Here is an 18,225-nt window from a genome sequence, read left to right as displayed (position 1 = left end):
TGGTCACACAAGTATTACGTAAAATAGTTAAGAGGAACAAGGGATTTTTCTTTTTTTTCAACAACTGAAATATGCAGAACATGAAGGAAGCTATTTTCCGCTTTTATAAGAAGTAAAAAAAAAAAAAAAAAAAAATGCAGAGAACAGAGTTTGAGTTTGAACTTGATGTTACAGGTGACTTGGGGATATTCATAATGTCAAGTCTTTAAAACGGCAACTCATATAAAATAATAATAATAAATAAACATCTTCCATCGAATTCCTTCACTGCCTCAATCATCCTTTCCAGCAGCTCAGCACCATCCATTCCCTTCTTGTCTTCTCCACTTTTCCATTCGTATTATATTCTAACTTACAATACTCGCATCATCTTTCCTGTTTCTCTTATTATCTCTCACACACCAGCATCACATGTTTCACGGTCTCATCCTCTCCCAAGTCACACATCTGATATACTTTCCTGTGGGACTCCAACCATCTGTAATTTCTTGCATTCACATACGTACACGTACGATCGCTCACCACCCACGCTTTCCTCATACCACTTTTCATACATTGGGGCCTCTTTATCCTCGTGTCATTCCAAGACATTTCGTTCCATCTCATTTTTCCATTCATTCAGTAGCTCTCTCTCTCTCTCTCTCTCTCTCTCTCTCTCTCTCTCTCTCCTTCCTTGCATCCCACTTTAATCCCTCTCTGTTTCCACCAATCATTCTCCAGTCGTTCAATATTTATCTTTCTTCAGATGGTTGCGGCACACACCCAACTACCGTGTCACTCCTTCATACTATCTCAATACACTTCTTCCCCTCTCTCAAAGCTTCTGTTGCTGTATACCTTGGTCCATTCAGTGTCATCCTTGTTAGTATATACTGTCCTACTTCTAACTCATTTCATGCGATTACATCCGTACCATACTTATACTCAGAACAGCCACACTCTTCCACATTTCTTGCAGAACATCATATTTACCTGCTCCTTGCTGGACTTCCCATTCGACATATCCACTAATTCTATTCTTCTATTCTATTCTTGCGCATGTTGCAAGTAATATCCTCCAAGTTTCCATACTGCATTTCTTTCATCCTTTGACCTGTTTTCAATCATTACCTTGCTCTTTTTGCTTCAAAGTCTTTACCATACTCATCCACAACATCTAACAAGCTTTGGAGCTCTTCTGCGGATTCATTCATAACCATTACATGACGTGCTTGCAACAACATCCATATGTTGTTATTACCGTTTTACTCGTGCATTCATTCCTTTCATCCTGACAGCTAACGCTTCCGTGTACAAGGTAAAAAGCATTGTTAATAAGATATACCCTAGCCTAGTTCCGGTCACACTCCTCACCACTTCCTTGCTCCTCACCCAGTATGCAATATCATCTACAGCCCCGTGGTGAGGACGCCGTTATGAAGGCGGAAGCTGTCGCACAACACTACGAAAGCTCTTTTAGCTCACTCTCCAATTCTTGAACCCTTGAAGTATTTCGGAGCAGCCTCAGCTACACGTTGTACCGCTGTGACTGCCAGACTTCCCTCTAATATAGCGGTATCTTGTTTTCAAGTTTGTTGTTATGAGGTCATAATGATATAAGGGGAGTGATGGCGCACCTATTTTTGTTGAAAGAGCGTCCAGCTTTCTCTGAACACCTCCACATTCCATTTTGTTTCTGAGGTGTGTTGGCAGAATATTTTCGGTTCTCTCTTGGCTTTGTTGCCTTTATGAATGATAATAAGTTTGCTATTATTTGTTATATACCTATGTATGTTCTTTTATGTAACATGGTGTCTCAAATGGTGGCTGTTACTTATATTCCCAGATTAGATGCCGGTAAATCGTACTAATAGTATCTTATATATTCTTTTGTCGACCCTCCCCAGCCCGAACAAACTTAGGGAGCTGGTGGGAAAGAGTGAATTCCAGTGAGTAACGCAAAAATTAGTGAAATTTGGCCTTTGAGAAAAGTTTACAGAAAGTTAATTTTTTATTTATTTATTATTTTTTTTTTCGGAAATTTTTGGGGTAGGAGAGCAAATGTGACTAAATCATGGGCTCTCAAACCTAACTTCCGCAACCCCCCCCCCCCTTAACCTAACCTAAACTCATGGAGCTGCACCCCTCTTGATACCCTTAACCCAGCATAACAGGGCCTACACCCTAATCAAATAGGAGGGCTCTTCCCTCTCAATACCCCCTGACCTAACCTAAGAGGCTGGCTGCACCTCCCTCAAATCCCCTGACTTAATCTAACTTAATTTAGCCTAACCTAATGGGAGGTGGGGGGACTATGCCCCTCTTGACCCCTCCTGAGCTACCTAACCTACTTTGACATTATAACCTAGCCAGGAGGCAAGGTGGCGTGTACACACTATTGCTTCACATAGTGTCAGGGCCAGAGTACACAAAATTAGATAAAATTTTAGAATAGCAAAATATACAAATATACAATGGTTTGCCAAGTACTCACAAAATTATGAACTTGAGGCAGTAGGTGTCTCCTCTGGGAGGTTTGAACTATCAGGGTTGTACAGAAAAGCAGCCTCTTGAAGAGATGTGAAAACACTTGTTATGGTCAGTATTAGCCATAACATCATGCCTCCATTGCACAGGTCAATACACACTGCGTTGTGATTGGCAGATGTAACGTCCAACATACAAACACACACGTTACTCTGTGTGCCTTCATAGGAGCTTCATCTGTATGGACATAGAATTTGTGAGGCATTTTTAAAGAGCCACTGTGAACACACCACAGACAACCGCAAAATAAAACTACCACAAACATGTTGTACATTAAGTACCTCATCACTATACGTGAATATTTTGCTGCTTCATTAGGAGATGCTATTTGTTAGATTATCCTAGATGCCTGCTTCTCAAGTGTTTACTAGATGTGTATTAATATATACTGTTATCTGTTTTGTTGCACGGAGGTGCTCAAGGCCTTGAGGTGCTCCCAATAGTTTTGTCTTTTCTGTGACTGAAATAGAAGAAAAGCAAGTAAGTCCTGCACAACTTTTGGAAGACAAGAGAGAAGGAACAGAAAGGATACAAGTCTCTTGGAGCTGCTATTGCAAAGCTCAAGCTCAAATGTACATCTGAACCTAATTGACATTGACAGAGGAATATATTACAGCAAACCCTTCAGTGTGTCCAGCCAGTGAGGGAGGGCGTCAGGCCAGCACAGGAGGACTTGTAATCCTTTATATACAGTGCCATCTTGTGGGGCTGAGATGCTTGTCCCCTGCAGGAGTGTCTTCAACATTTCAGTATGTGGAGGTCATATGCACAAGTGGCGATTCTACAGCAGGATAATGGTAAGTTTGTACTGCTCTTATTTTATAAAACCAGTTCCCCATCACCTCAGATTGCTTTCCTCTCCAATGTTAAGCACTTTCCAACCACTGCCCTCCGTGAGAATGAATGGGCGTTAACAAAGGATGATAGCATTAAGAAAGTTAAGGAGAATTATAGTTGAAATGTGGATGTTTTTTCTCAAATTCTTTCTTTCTTTCTTTTTTTTTTTTTTCCTTCTCTCTTCTGAATACTTTTGTCTATGCTGATGACACCACTGACCATTACAGCAACACCTGCATGATGAGGAGTACAGGCAGGCTAAACACCTCACTGGGCTGCCCATCATTCATCATGAGAAATATGTGTGCCCCCTTCCCCCCAACCACCGATTCAAGATGATGAAGTTCCATTATCTGTATGAGATCCTTTTAAGAGATGGTGTCATAAAAAAAGATAAGCAGGTGAGTTACATTTGGTTAATAGAATGAAAATCTCAAAATTTGTACTTGTAATCTGTAGCATTTTGGTCATTTGCAAAATATGATCTTCATATATGTAATATCTTGAAGTATTTTTTTCAATATGAAAAAAATATAAAATAATGAAAACAGATATACATTTCACCATTTATCTAACAAGATTATATGAGCTATATGCATGTGTCTGCATATGAGTGTCACTGTAGGGATATATCTGCATTTGTATATGTAGTTTGTACTTGCCCATTATTTGACAGGGTCCACTAATCGATATCAAGAACAGTTCATCAATTGCTTACTGTTTTAATTCCAATCTGGTATTTTTCATCAGTTGACTGTTTGCTAAATGATCACCAGATAACTATTACCTGTATTTGAATTATTTTGATAAGTACTAATAGTGGGAGGGAAACTAGAGGAAGAGTCTGAGCAAGCTGGTGTCTTTAGACATTGCACAAATGTTGAAGCTTAATTCATGAATATGCAAGACTAACTTTTGGGATGTGGTATCTCAAAATGGTGCACTGGAACATGTGTGAATAGAAAGTCACAATATCTGGAAATAATTTTGATGCAGATTAATTGAACTGTTACAGGTAATACTGCCTCAGAAAGTAAGCAGAGAACTTGCATCAGCAGCACACTCTCAGCTTTACGTGGACAGGTTCTTTGATGGAGAAACATCAGCCACGGAACAACGGGCAACAGGATTTGTTTGGACGCCAGGACTGGCCAGCCGAGTAAGATATGAAACAGGTGAGAATCCTGTCTCTTAACCTGAACTTTAAGAGAGCCATTCAAATAACTATGAGCACAGTAAAGAAAGAAAAGGAAAGAAGGCATCTGAGAATCCAGAATAGCTTCAGCCTTAAGTTCTTTCTTGCCACTGTCCCAGATATTGGTGTGTTACTCTCCCATCCAAGAACTCAACAGGAATAAGCATAATAACCTTTACTTGCCTCGTATGTCTTGTTGAGAGGTGGGACTTGTCTGGCGGCCAAACTGAGCCTGGAATGTGGCCTGGCATGCAGCACTGGTGGAGGCACTCACCATGCCTTCCCGGACCATGGCTCAGGCTACTGCCTTATCAACGACCTGGCTGTGGCAGCGTGTCACCTTCTGCAGTCTGGAATGGCCGAAAAAGTTCTAATAGTTGACTTAGATGTCCATCAGGTTTGTGACATTATTAATATTTATACTTTGCTTTCTGATCAAACATTATTTCAGATTTGTCAAAATATTCTAAAGTTCTCATTATTTAATATCTGCTAGTATTCATGCAATATATATATATATATATATATATATATATATATATATATATATATATATATATATATATATATATATATATATATATATATATATAATAAAAGTAAGAAGTAGAAAATACACTGCATTCTGTAACTTTGTTACAATTGTACAAATGATGAACATCATTATTGACAGGGTGATGGAACAGCAGCTATATTCCAAAATCAGCCAGATGTATTTACCCTCTCCCTCCACTGTCAAAACAACTTCCCACTTCGGAAGCAGAAGAGTGACCTTGACGTGGGACTGGCGGTGGGCACCGGCGACAAGGAGTACCTCAACACCCTTGCTGTGTGTAACAATTGCATCAAATTGAAGGAGAGATGGGAAAAGGGTGGGGGGCCACCAAACTAGGACAGTTTGTTGGTGTAGAACAAGAATGATGTCATCATTGGTCCGTTTTCATGATTTCACTCTTCATAAGTTGAACATGTTGAATTCACACACTTATTCCCAGCCTCCAGGGATTTGCTTTTTCCATTGCATTATTTTTCTCCCTCTCTTATAGTATGGATGAGAAACATGAATTTTTGTCTATTCCCACATGCTTAATTTTTAAAAAATATTCAATGTAAGCCAGTTTGGTGCCTCTGGCCCAATATTCTGTATCTCTTTATTTCTTTTTCAGGAATACTTACCAAACATCATGGATAGTTTTCGACCTGATATTATCCTCTATGATGCAGGAGTAGATCCCCATGAGAAGGATGAACTTGGCAAATTAAAACTGAGTGACAATGGTATGTATGGTTCAGCAACTTTTTTTTCAAAATTGAAATGTATTACAATTGTGTAGAGCCACATTAGGTGATCATACCAAGCCGATACAGTGAGTAATACTGCATTTTCTTCATTAATTTTAAGTTTTCTTTGTAATACTCAGAGTGGAGATAAATATGGATTCAAATTTCAAATTGTCATCTTTCTGTGAAGGGGAAGGCTGAGGGAAGTGCTCATATGCACACTTGTGTGGCCCATGAATGTTGCCATGCATGTGTTCTTTTTGTCAGATCTTGAATGGTATGATGCAACTATTATTGCAATATTATTGCAAAATTATTGGATTCCAATTTGGTTTTTAATTTTCTTCCAAAAGAAACAATATTTTCAGACACAGGTGACAGGACAACACTCATTGTTTTCTGTGTGCCATGAGGATGTCAGATTACATTTTTCCATTGTTCAATTTGCTTGACTTTTGGGATGGTACTGTTCTCCACCATATTGAATAGGGAGGCCTCTAGAATTTGGCATATTTGTATTTCCCATCTCTTCAACATTTTCCATTTTGAATAACAATCAGTCACCTTTCCCAGTACAAAACCCTATTTATGTACATCATCACTCAACCAATTTGAATATTTGATGAAATGTATAATGTTAATCCTCATGTTTCCTGCACAGTCAGTGTTTCTTTATATTTTAAATCAGAAAACTTGTATCTGCAACAGCTGTAGCCGTGAGAGACTATATATTTTTTTTTATTCAAGAAACTAAAAATTACAATCTTTCCCAAAAATATTGATTTTGAAAAACAAGACAGCATCACTCACCACACTGAGTTAAGTGGAGGACTTCAACAGAGAAAGGCATATTATTTTAATGAACTTTATCTTTTTTGATACATTATAAGATTCAGATTTTTCCAGTCTGATATGAATTTTGCAAATGAAGTAAGACAAATTTAATGGATTTATTCTTGTACATTCATAACAATGTAATTCCTCATAAATTACATAAAGTAGCCTGGTAACTGAGTAATTTGTTGTGTTAATCTGCAGGGCTTTACCTACGTGACATTTTTGTCCTGAGAGAAGCAGTGTGCAGAGGCATCCCAGTCACCACAGTAATAGGGGGCGGCTATGACGAGATAATGAGACTCTCAGCAAGACACACAATCATTCATCGTGTTGCCCAGCAAATGTGGAACACTTATCTCTGACTATTCTGTCTATCCATCTACCATTATGCTTGTTCACTCTGCCCTTCTCTCTATTGTAGTGGTAGTTCCTTGAAACTAATGAGCCAGAAGAGGCTTCACTTATTCCTGTATATATCTTTCTTCCTTGCACACTTCAGTTCTTCCACTTATTTCTTGTCCCTGTGACAACTATCATAAAATGGCCCTCCAATTTGGTAGAGATCTTCCTTTCACTAAGTATGTATTATGCCTTATTGGAACATGTATTTTATGATTTTTTATGAAAAATATGTAAATAAAATTATACAAACTAAATGATGTAAGATGTCATGCATACAATTCATCCATCACAGGAGAAGGCATGGCTTGGCCACACCCTGTATGATCAGGTTAAGAAAATACTACTATGGTATTCCATCCACACTGCAGAGGGTAACTGAAAGGGACGGAGAGTGGGGACTAGGGATACCCTTTCTCTGTATCATTATTCCTACATTGGAGGGTGTGATGTCTTGTCTTGGCTATCCCCTTTAAAGGAGATCTCACCTTGGTATATAGATAGATGTTTGCAGTGTACATATTTTGTAATCTATTATTTCTGTCCCAATACTTCTGCTAGTTTTTCAATATTGCCTGGAAAAAAAGGAGCTTAGTTGAGTTCAAGGAACAACTATGTACTGAATGCAATATATCTCATTCTCTGGAAAATATTACACAATGCATACACATCTACACGAGTGAAACATACAAGTTGGTAAACGGACTTCATTTAGTGTTCTGAATTTAACCAAATTACACATCACTTTTACCTCAGACTAACACCAAAGGTTGCCAAATAGAAACATCAGAGATCAAGGATGCATTGCTATGGTATATTGCATATCTTGTTTTTTGTCTTGAAATACCCTCTATACTTTGACCATGATGCTACTTACCATGCACTGCCTTTATGGTCTGATCCAAACTCTCCTGTGTATTAGAACTCTTCCGAAGCCCTGCAGTCACTTCCAATTCAAAGTCAGGTCCATACCAAGAGAAGAACTGGAAGGTATAGATGGACATATTTCTATTGGTCACAACAACAGTGTGTCTGTGAAGCTAACACTATGAGAAACTTCAGAAACAAAGTATTATAGCATAAGAACTAAAAGGCTATGAGATGAGTTACCATCATATCTTTAGGCCTTAATATACTTAAATATAACCTGAATCCTTACCTATATTCACCCTCCAGGCTCACAGTAAACATGCTGCCACTTACCTGGTGCTCTGGGATCTCAGCAGACACAGGACACTTGAGAACAGTGGAGGTGATGGCTGTCCACAGCTTGGCAGCATTGCTTTTGTTGTACCCACCTGCCAGTGATAACATATTAGTCTTGCATGAGTATGCTATTCCTGAACAAAAAAAATATTGCAAATTTGGAGAAATAGGATTCTATCTGTGGAGGTAAAAATATGAGCATATGAAATCATTGCACCAATTAATCTGTAAAGCATGGATGTTTGATCATAACAGTAAAGGAACCAGGAGTGGACAAAGAACATGAAGCCATCACTATAAATAAAAATTAAGTGTTGAGAATTTAGCTTTTAAAACAAAAGCAATGGAGGTGTAATCAAGAAACATCCAAGAGACAAGTATTAAATTGGATGCAAGCAGATGTGGAAATGAGGTGGTGACGACCCAATTACAAGTCATGTAACTATACAAATACACACCTCCACCCAGGAAGAGTGTAGGCTTGGAGAGGTTTGCCACATGAGTGACACAAGTGGTGTAAGCCTTCAGGGTGAGATTACCACCTCCCAGAGGGTCTTGGCTGAGGGCGTCAGCACCACACTGACACACTACAGCATCAGGTATGAACACTTCACACAGTGGGTAAAGAATGCTGTTGTACATAAAAACAAATTTAAAAGATTAAAATTTTTCAGTTGCAAGGTTCTTTAAAATCATGTCAAATGAAGTTTACAAAAAAATTCAAATGAAGCCGCTCAAATTAATACTGATGTAATGACTTACATAGGTAAATTCAGAACTCAGTTATCACTCCCAGTTCGTTACACCACCTTCAGCAATCTATACGTAGAATTACTTGCCAAGACATTTTCAGAATGTGTTCAAGACAAATCTGTTTCAGTATGACAAAGTAAATACAATACATGAATAATGCAACAACACTCACCTTTCAAACAAGTAAACAAACTGCTTGTCATTAATGCCTTCCTTATATGGAACATTGAAAGTAAAGAGTTTTCCTTTACCAAGACCTTTGTCCTCCACAGCACCAGTGGCAGGAAAAAATCCTGGTTCTCTCCGGTGAAGTGAAAGTGTTACCACTTTGGGGCTGAAGAGGTAGGCATTCTCAACACCATCCCCTAAACAAAACAGTTAATCATTAGGATGTGCACACTGGTAGCATCATTATAATGCATTATCATTCTTGTAAGAACTTTGATTCATATTACATGAAGTATGTTACAAAAAAACAAAATAAAAATAAATAAATAAAAATAAATAAATAAATAAAATTAATAAATAAAAAAATAAAAGGATAAATAAATAATAATAAAAAAATATAAAAATAAATAAAATCTATAAATAAATAAAGTAAATAAATAAAACAAATAAAAAAATATAAAAATAAATAAATAAATAAAAAATAAGGGAACTGACCATGGTGAACATCCAGATCAATGTACAGCACCTTGGGAAAGGCAGATCGCAGGTGTAATACTGCAAGCACTATGTCATTCACATAGCAGAATCCTGAAGCCATGTCTCTGCAGGTAGACAACTTTATCACACCAGCCATTAGGAGGAAATCAGTCTCTTTCATTTGGCAAATGAAAGTCAGGTGACAATAACTCCACATTCTACCTACTCCTAGTTTTTTTTGTATTGTATGCTTGTCTAGCTTCATTGGGTCCTATGGTAGAGAAGAATCAAGGCTTTATTTTTCATGCACACCCACACCTACCTCTGGGCATGGTGCCAACCACCACACCAGTTGAGGGCAATCTTGGTCCTGCCAGAGGTCAGCTCTCGGGCAGCAGTGAGCGAGCCCCCTGCAAGGCCACACACTAGACCCCACAGATTATCCAGAATGGGACAATCAAACCCTGCATGGATACACACACACACACACACACACACACACACACAAATATATATATATATATATATATATATATATATATATATATATATATATATATATATATATATATATATATATATATATATATATATATATATATATATATATATATATATATATATATATATATGAGGTCTTCCCAAATCTGAGAGATGAGAACAATGATTTTTTTTTTTTGTATGTAATGTTCTGAATTAGTTGCTGTCTCTAAATAATATTGCACTAGTGGCTGACTTAGAAGAGACTGACACAAATGGCAGAAGAGTTTAAAAGATTTTGTGAGAAGAGGAAACAGAGAGAATGAGTAAAGAGTAAGGTAGTGAAGTGTACAAGAATGGTAAATGATAGGAGGATGAATGTAGTTTTGAACAGTAAGTTGCTTGAGGAAGCAGATGTTTGAAGTATTTATTGTTGTATGCTATTGTGGAGAGAAGAACACATGTAAAGTTAAAGTGTAGAATGAATGAAACATGAAAGATGTGGGAAGGAATAAAGCGTTTAGATGCAAATGACTCAGAATCAATGCAAAGATAAGGTTGCATGTTATATGTCTTATGCCAGTTAGACAAAACCTCTCTACTCTTACCTATTGAGGCAGACCTTTGTCTTGCACTGAACTCATAAAAACTGATGAAAAATGTATATATTTATAGTATAAAACTAACCTAATCCAAACTCATCCTGTGCTCCCTCGTCTTCTTCCTCTGGAACGCCTCTCTGAAGGAATTCTACATATTCCTGGGAATGAAACTTCCTGATGTCCTCTTCACTGGCTGCCTCTGAGGGTACAACCCGCATCTTGTGAAGGAGTCCATAGGAAGCAATGAGGGCATGGGTGAGGCACGCCTGTTGGGAGATGGCTCATTAGATAACTCTGCATGCCAAACATAGATATTATTCCATGTCTGAATGACTGATGATGATGATGATAACAATAACTGTAAGTCAGACTTGAAGTACACATAAATGTTATGTAAGTACTTACACACCTAACTTGTAATGGTTCTACTTACAATTCGTCAACTTTACAATGATACAAAAGTACAAATGGCAGTTTATCCAACTTTAAACTACTTTATATTTTTTTTTTATTTTGTTCTGAAATCTGGGAAACCACTGAGTGGAAGATCAAGGGTTTACTGTATCAACACAGCCTACACATGACTGAGGCAGTAACCAGCATTTCTGGCCACAAGCAGTGAACCCACCCGCTGCCTGAAGACTGGAACTGCATCACACCAGCTCAGTAGTTTTGGGTCTGCCACATACACCACCTCACCCTTATTCTCAACAGCTGTGTCATCCAACATACCTTCCTGATCTGTGGAAATGGTAAAATTGTCATAAAAAGTATCAAGACTGGTTCTGACAATGATGTACAGTGGATCAAATACTGAGGTAGTCATGAAAGCCTTTTTAGTGTCAGTGCTGGGATTGGAGGACCACACGGCTATAGCTAAAGAGACAATATAAATTTAAAAGTATCTTTGTGAATCATATGTAGGTAAGAAATTAAGAGAAGTAATTTTAAGATGGCATGGATAGCTTTGGATCAGATGGGGAGCAATTGTTCAATAAAACATTTAGAACCAAAAGAAAGTGACGAATGGAAGAGGAAGATGACCCTTTACTTAGGCATCTTGGTATGTATCTGTTTTATGAACCATGTGTGTGGATGCCCATGAGAAAATGAACCTCTCAGTGAATGAGTGGCGTGTGTCAGCTTGTGTGTAGGAATGGACAGCGAACATATGTCTTCAGAGAGGATGCATGCTGCTGATGAACTAGCGTAGGTTATAAATTGTAACCTATATAAAAATAATAATAAAGGATAATAGATAAATAGATAAACTTTTACTTTAGACATGTGACCATTTCAAATAGTTAGGTCTAAGACAGGCCAGAGTCATATGTACATGCTGTGAATAAAAAAAAAAAAAAGGAAAAAAAAGAACAATTAAAAGAATGACATCATTCCGCCAAACCCTGCAAAATAACGTTTCACTTGAGCACATAGGCTACAGAAATCTTAAGTCACTAGCCAAATTAAGGTGTAAGGGCAACATTTACTTTCATTCACTAATCAGCCTTTACATGTCTATCATTTAAGAATACTGTTATGTATATAAATAAAAAATTAATAAATAAATACATGAGAAACAAGTAAAACATTACTTTGGTTCATTAATTGGGTTCAGTTACATTTCGATCACTTGAGAATGTTCACAATTATACAAAAAGAAAATGCAAAAAAAAAAAAAAAATGAAAACAAGTGAAATGAAATAATTAACTAAAGCAAACGGCAAATTTGCAGCTTCAACCAATACTCCCCCCTCGATCTGCCCCCTCAACCTACTGCACCCCACCATAAGGTAAACTAACCAAACTTAAAATTTTGTAACCTAACCGACAAAGTACAATGGGGGTAGAAATGCTCTAAACAGTGAGACACAGACCCTGCGAAGGACTATAATTACGTACGGTGTATTGGTTGAAACAGCAGTGAAACCAAGCAAACACTGACCGGGCTAAATAACAATGTCACATAGAATCTTGTCACAAATAACACCTCAGTTACCTCCACGTACAGAACAACGGGAGCCGCAAGTAACAAGACACCCAGGATCAGTTATTTCATTGCTCTCCAGGACGATTTGAGAGGTAAATGTTAAAACACACCCCAGCACCTTTAATCTTGGCACCCGACCACCACACAATGCAATACAAGGATGCTACAGTGGCTAAATATCACCTAATTGAAGCTCTCCCGCAGTGCTTCACTCTAACTATTCAAACCTCGTCTTGCCGCCGCCGCTCAGTGTTTGGGTTTGGGACGAGTGTTCTGTTTATCTAACGGGACTCCATTAAACGGTTCCTACTTCTTGTCTCTTATTTTTACGTTATTTTTGTTCATATCTAATCAAAGGGTATATCATATTTAATTAATTTTCTATATTTGTTTCATTATCAAATAAAACCCTTCCAATGCCATGTACTTGTAATACTCACATGTGTATTCCTATGAGGCTACCTCATGTGCTCACCCCTGTTGCATATACGCTTTCGTAACAAATATTTTGCTTTTCTTTTAGGAGACACCGTTACCTCTTGAAATCCTTGCTGTGATGACACCTGCCCATCCTGCACAGCCAAGGCCATCTAGAGTACCCTATATGGCACTCCTCCTTTGTTGAGTTTTGGTACAATAAACTATAACACACACACACAAACACACACAGCTCAGTCGCATAAAACCATAAATCTATCCCATACATTACTGGGTTTGGGTATTTGCAAAACGGAAGCAAATTCCCAACCAATTGTGTTTCTTTTTAGTTTAACATTTCCTCTCCATTCTATTTTATTATTTATTTATTTTATTTATTTACTCGATCTTTTTTTTGTGGCAGAGAGAGAGAGAGAGAGAGAGAGAGAGAGAGAGAGAGAGAGAGAGAGAGAGAGAGAGAGAGAGAGAGTCTATAGCTTCCTTTTCAGACATTCCGGAGTAGGACACCCTATTATACTCTTCCTCCACAGGCCCAATTCTGTGACATTCCTTGTGGCACTCATTGGCACTCATTACTGGGGCCTGACGGATGGTGCCACTGACCTGCTGGTCTCCTTGGAGCCCTCTTCCCCTTCCCCCTTCCATCTTCCCTTGACGCTCTCACCACTACCACTACCACTACCCATGAAAGAGGTAGTCGTCTTGATATGGGGTTGGGATCTCTCTCTCTCTCTCTCTCTCTCTCTCTGAATGTTTTGTAGTCATCACCATCATCCTCTACTTCCTTTCTCTTCTTCTTCTTCTTCTTTTTCTTCTTTATCGTCGTCATTACAGTCTTTCTGTCTCTCTGTCCGTTTTGCTGTTGTTGTTGTTGTTGTTGGTGGTGGTGGTGGTGGTCGTGGTATTATTACATTCACATAGCAAATGGTTACAATGTTTGCATGTTCCTGTTTGCAGTGTCTGTCATGGTGCAGGCCGCGTGTTTTACGTGTGTGTTGTGTTCATGTGGCGTGTCTTGTTTTTTGTGGTCGTGAGTTACGCTCCTGCATCACATAGATAAAGTAAACAGCCCCGTGGATCGCCCCGTTCAACCTCAGTCATTTTTTAGGTCACCGCTAACACGTGTTGAAAATTAATAAATGAAATAAGATAGATATACAGATAGTTATATGAGTAAATAAATGAAAAAAAAAAAAGAATAATGATGAAAACTGTTATGGTTGATGGATAAGAATAATTCTATCACCACTACCACCACCAATAACAACAACAACAACAACAATTCCAATTGCGAGGACTACTACTACTACTACTACTACTACTACTACTACTACTACAACTACTACTACTACTACTACTACTATTGCTACTACTACTACTTCTACTACTACTACTACTACTACTACTACTACTACTACTACTACTACTACTATTACTATTACTACTGCTACTACTACTATTACAACAACTACTACTACTACTACTACTACCACTACTACTGCTTTTCTTCCCCTTTTTCTCCTTTTTTTTCTTGTTCTTGTTGTTCTTGTTCTACTTCTTTTACTACTCTAACAACTTCTCGTCCTCCTCCTCCTCCTCCCCCTACTACTACTACCACTACTACGAATATTTATAATTTTCCCCTTAAAAAAAATGATGTCATCTTCCTTGAGGGCTTATCGGGGCGTGATGAAGACCGGACGACACCGATTACACAGGGGTAGGTAAATATCTTGCTGTTCGTCATCTTTCTCCTCCCTCCTTCGTCTCCTCTTCTTCCTCCTCCTCCTCCTTTGTTGATGTCAGTTTATGTGACACATTTTTCTCCCCTTTGCTACGTTTGCAATAAGATTTCCACGTCAGTTTTTCTCTCCTGCATTTCCTATCTCGGGCCACTGCTTCGCCAGGAGGGAGGGAGGAAGGGAGGGAAAGATGGCTTGAACCTTGAAGGACTGACAAATGTAATGAGGCACAGAGGGACACCTGTACGTCTGTGCTTTACTCACACCATGTATTTTTTCAGCTCACTTTTTTTTTTTCTCTCGCCATATGACTACAATGATGTGACACCTCTTTTTTAAATCAATCTTCTTTATTCAGCTTCCCGTTCAACTGTTTCGATTGAGGCTTTTCCAAGTGTTTGTCTTGCTCCATTCTTTCGCTTATTCCTTTGTCTCTCGTGTGTTCTTTCATGCAACTCACTACTGGGGCTTATTAAAGTATTCAGTCCCTCAAATGAAAGAGAATGGACATTTGACGAACGCATTTTCTTCACTCTTTAGCTTCTTTGAATCCATTGCTTCATGAGTCCCCGAACGCTGCTCATTGTTGATCCGAGTCAGAAGGTGGCGGTAGTGATGTTAGCCCTCTTGCTGTGTGCGAATGTAATGGAGGTGATGCGTGGAGGTGCTGATAGCTTGTGCGTGGTGGTGAGCGAAGCGAGGATGCTGCAACTTGACTCCTGGGAAGGCGGTGGTGGTGGTGCGTGGCGGCGCGGAAGGTTTGTGCTTGGTGGTGTTGCGTGGCGGTGCTGATGGTTGGTGGTTGATGGTGAGCAAGGCGAGGATAATGCAACTTGACTCGAGATTCTTTGGTGGTGAGGCAGAGGTGGAAATTTAACAGTGCAGTTGACAAGAAGTTACGTGGTGTTCGTTTGGACCTTTACATAATCCGGACTACCAGAGATGGGCGGGACGGGACCACTAAACTTTGACTGGTAAGTGTGTATGTGTGTGTGTGTGTGTGTGTGTGTTGCTTTGATATGAAGGCTAGAATAATCGTATATGTAAGCAAGTTATGTCTATATAGTTTGAGCCACAACTATTACTCTACATTGCCATTAAATTAAGGACGGCGCCTCGTGGATGAGTAGGAATAACCAGGGGGGGAACCGACAATGTCTTAATTTTAACCTAATATTCAGTAGCGGATATTTGTTTTACTTGATAATATCCTTTCTTTATGAGCAACTAATTCACAAAGAACAAGATCAGATGGTGCGTCTGTTTATAGGAATTGACATAGGTAAATGGATGAGAAGGGAGGTTTTTGACATTACTGTGACAGCCTCGCTCCTTGCCCCGCCTACCCAGCCTCCGCGCACCGCCACATCCCAAGGAACATGAGGGGAGTTTTCCCTTGCCTGTCCCTCCTCATTAGGGCCTCGATATTGGCCGCTATTCTATCGATGATGTGAAATCTTTGTTAAACTATCATTTGAATAACGAAAAGACTCTTGAAAGTCTCGAAGCGTCTTGATGTGTAACCCGTCGTAGCCGTTATTAGTGAATTAGCGTGCTCATGTCTCCCATCTTGACTGACCACAGCTCACGCGGTCACGAGAGTGTTGCCAGAACGCTCGGCTGCAATCGCGGCTTTTAAAAGAGTAAATTAAAACAAATCTAAGGAGAAAAACACTGTCATTCCTTCTTCCACATTTGAAACCCTATCATCTCAGTTTCCTCCACTAGTTTAATTGAATAGCACTTCTGGCTAGTTGGTCGCGTAGTCAGTCCCGGTGCAGCCTCGCGACGGAGAGGTTCCCAAGCAGTACTGACACTGGCAGCGCTCCATGACTTGCTAGCACCGTTACCATGACAACGTACCCGTAAGGATGGCGCATTAACTTCTCCTCAGGATTATTAAGATTGCTTTTCAAATACGTGCGTGCGCCAGTTTTGGGAATCCGTGCATTGAAAACTTCGGTACTTCCTGTTGTTCCTCGTAAACTGACTCGTAACTCTTTCATTGCTCCCGAGGTGATTTTTTCTTATAATTATCTGAAAAATTTTACTTTTTATATTAGTGTATTCTATTTTGTATTTTACTGTTAGTATTTCTTTTACTATAAATGTTTGAATAATTTTGTACCCTAGGAAAGATAAAATTAATCTCTCTCTCTCTCTCTCTCTCTGCACCCTCAAACTAACGTGTCACGGTGCTTGTCTTGGCCAACACCCGCCGCTCGTCTCACCCGCCCCACCAAGGCGCCCTGCCGCCAGTCTCTCGGTGGGGGAAACTCATGTAAATTTAGCGTTTTCTACCCAAAGTTAAAAAGAAAACGTAAGACCATCACTGCGTCCGTCACCGTAAATGAGAGAGAGAGAGAGAGAGAGAGAGAGAGAGAGAGAGAGAGAGAGAGAGAGAGAGAGAGTCCCATCTTTTACTTCTGTTTATTACGTAATTTCCTTCTTGAACCTGAAAAGTCTCTAGTTTTAGAAGAAAATCGATAAAATGGTGAGAGAGAGAGAGAGAGAGAGAGAGAGAGAGAGAGAGAGAGAGAGAGAGAGAGAGAGAGGGCTAATATTATCACTTTTCTTTTCAACTACCAAAAAAAAAAAACACTTCAATAAATAGATAAATAAATAAATAAATAAATAAATAAAAAGTATACATGACGAGATACAATGACCTTTCTCACTTCTGAAAAAGAAAATACAAGTAATTAAGAAGAGAAAGAAGAGTAAGAAGAGTTAGGTAAGAAGTTTCCTTCCCCACATTATTGCCCTCTTCATTTCCTCCCATGTGGGTGTACGCGTGGCTCTGGTCCGGTTATGAGAGGCAGTCTGTCCTTCCTTCCTTCCTTTCTTCCTTCCCTCCTTCCTTCCCTTTTTCCATCAGTTTACTCCTCTCCTTCTTCCTTTCTGTCTTACTTCTTTCAATTTACTTCTTTATTTCTTCTTTTCATTTTCCTCCATTTCATTATTCCTTCCTTCATTCCTTGCTTCCTTTTTTTATTCCTTTCTTTTTTTCTTGTTTTCTCTCTTTCATCCTTTCTTTATTTCCTTCTTTTATCCTGTTTTCCTTTCCCCTTTTCTTCCTCCATTCCTTTCTCTTTTTCGATTATTCTTTCAATACTAATCATTTCTCTTAATCTCTTTTCCCCTCTTTATCATACACGAGTCCTCTCTCTCTCTCTCTCTCTCTCTCTCTCTCTCTCTCTCTCTCTCTCTCTCTCTCTCTCTCTGTGTATAATTTCTCTCTTCACCCTTTCTTGTTTCTTTTCCTTTATTCACCCCTTCTCTTATCACTATGTT

The 18,225-nt window shown here is 38.9% G+C and overlaps 2 protein-coding genes and 1 long non-coding RNA gene across 11 annotated transcripts in view; 2 read left to right on the top strand and 1 right to left on the bottom strand.

Moving 5' to 3' along the window:
• Nucleotides 1-765: 765 nt before the first annotated feature.
• LOC135105127 (uncharacterized protein SYNPCC7002_A1628-like) lies at nt 766-7,332 on the top strand. 3 transcript variants are annotated; one of them, XM_064013152.1, is made up of 8 exons: nt 766-1,680; nt 3,143-3,323; nt 3,591-3,764; nt 4,379-4,538; nt 4,762-4,955; nt 5,232-5,387; nt 5,725-5,836; nt 6,878-7,332. In XM_064013152.1, exons 2-8 carry the CDS (start codon nt 3,240-3,242, stop codon nt 7,036-7,038), a joined length of 1,041 nt encoding a protein of 346 aa, XP_063869222.1. In that variant the 5' UTR covers nt 766-1,680; nt 3,143-3,239; the 3' UTR covers nt 7,039-7,332. The 3 variants fall into 3 exon arrangements, with proteins under 3 accessions (XP_063869222.1, XP_063869221.1, XP_063869223.1); XM_064013151.1 differs by having other exon boundaries at nt 767-1,554; XM_064013153.1 differs by lacking the exon at nt 766-1,680 and having other exon boundaries at nt 1,691-3,323.
• Nucleotides 6,691-13,017, bottom strand: LOC135105126 (histone deacetylase 8-like). 6 transcript variants are annotated; one of them, XM_064013147.1, is made up of 10 exons: nt 12,979-13,017; nt 11,390-11,502; nt 10,847-11,027; nt 10,002-10,143; nt 9,698-9,804; nt 9,207-9,399; nt 8,740-8,912; nt 8,279-8,373; nt 7,953-8,058; nt 6,691-7,650 (listed from the first exon to the last, which is right to left on the bottom strand). In XM_064013147.1, the coding sequence occupies exons 2-10, from the start codon at nt 11,489-11,491 to the stop codon at nt 7,610-7,612; spliced, it is 1,140 nt and encodes a 379-aa protein (XP_063869217.1). In that variant the 5' UTR covers nt 11,492-11,502; nt 12,979-13,017; the 3' UTR covers nt 6,691-7,609. The 6 variants fall into 6 exon arrangements, with proteins under 6 accessions (XP_063869217.1, XP_063869215.1, XP_063869218.1 ...); XM_064013145.1 differs by having other exon boundaries at nt 12,761-12,992; XM_064013148.1 differs by having other exon boundaries at nt 12,935-12,987.
• A 2,046-nt stretch (nt 13,018-15,063) lies between these two features.
• LOC135105131 (uncharacterized) overlaps nt 15,064-18,225 on the top strand; it is a 184,502-nt gene continuing 181,340 nt past the window's right edge. For both annotated transcript variants that reach the window (XR_010270717.1, XR_010270718.1), the window contains exon 1: nt 15,064-15,905. This is a non-coding gene — a long non-coding RNA (uncharacterized LOC135105131). The remainder of the gene's footprint in view (nt 15,906-18,225) is intronic.

This window comes from Scylla paramamosain, chromosome 11 (assembly GCF_035594125.1).
Source record: "Scylla paramamosain isolate STU-SP2022 chromosome 11, ASM3559412v1, whole genome shotgun sequence".
Taxonomy (NCBI): Eukaryota; Metazoa; Arthropoda; class Malacostraca; order Decapoda; family Portunidae; genus Scylla; species Scylla paramamosain.
The sequence above is the reverse complement of the archived record's forward strand: the minus strand, read 5'-3'. Positions and strand labels throughout refer to the sequence as shown.

Excerpts from the sequence above, each read along its gene's own strand:
- LOC135105126 (XM_064013147.1), bottom strand. The coding sequence starts at position 11,491 with ATGTTGGATGACACAGCTGTTGAGAATAAGGGTGAGGTGGTGTATGTG. Across the intron at positions 10,144-10,846 it reads ACAGGATGAGTTTGGATTAG|GGTTTGATTGTCCCATTCTG; the intron begins GTTAGTTTTATA and ends GTATCCATGCAG. Across the intron at positions 9,805-10,001 it reads GGTTGGCACCATGCCCAGAG|AGACATGGCTTCAGGATTCT; the intron begins GTAGGTGTGGGT and ends GTCTACCTGCAG.
- LOC135105127 (XM_064013152.1), top strand. The coding sequence starts at position 3,240 with ATGCTTGTCCCCTGCAGGAGTGTCTTCAACATTTCAGTATGTGGAGGT. Across the intron at positions 3,324-3,590 it reads GATTCTACAGCAGGATAATG|CAACACCTGCATGATGAGGA; the intron begins GTAAGTTTGTAC and ends TGACCATTACAG. Across the intron at positions 4,956-5,231 it reads TTGACTTAGATGTCCATCAG|GGTGATGGAACAGCAGCTAT; the intron begins GTTTGTGACATT and ends CATTATTGACAG.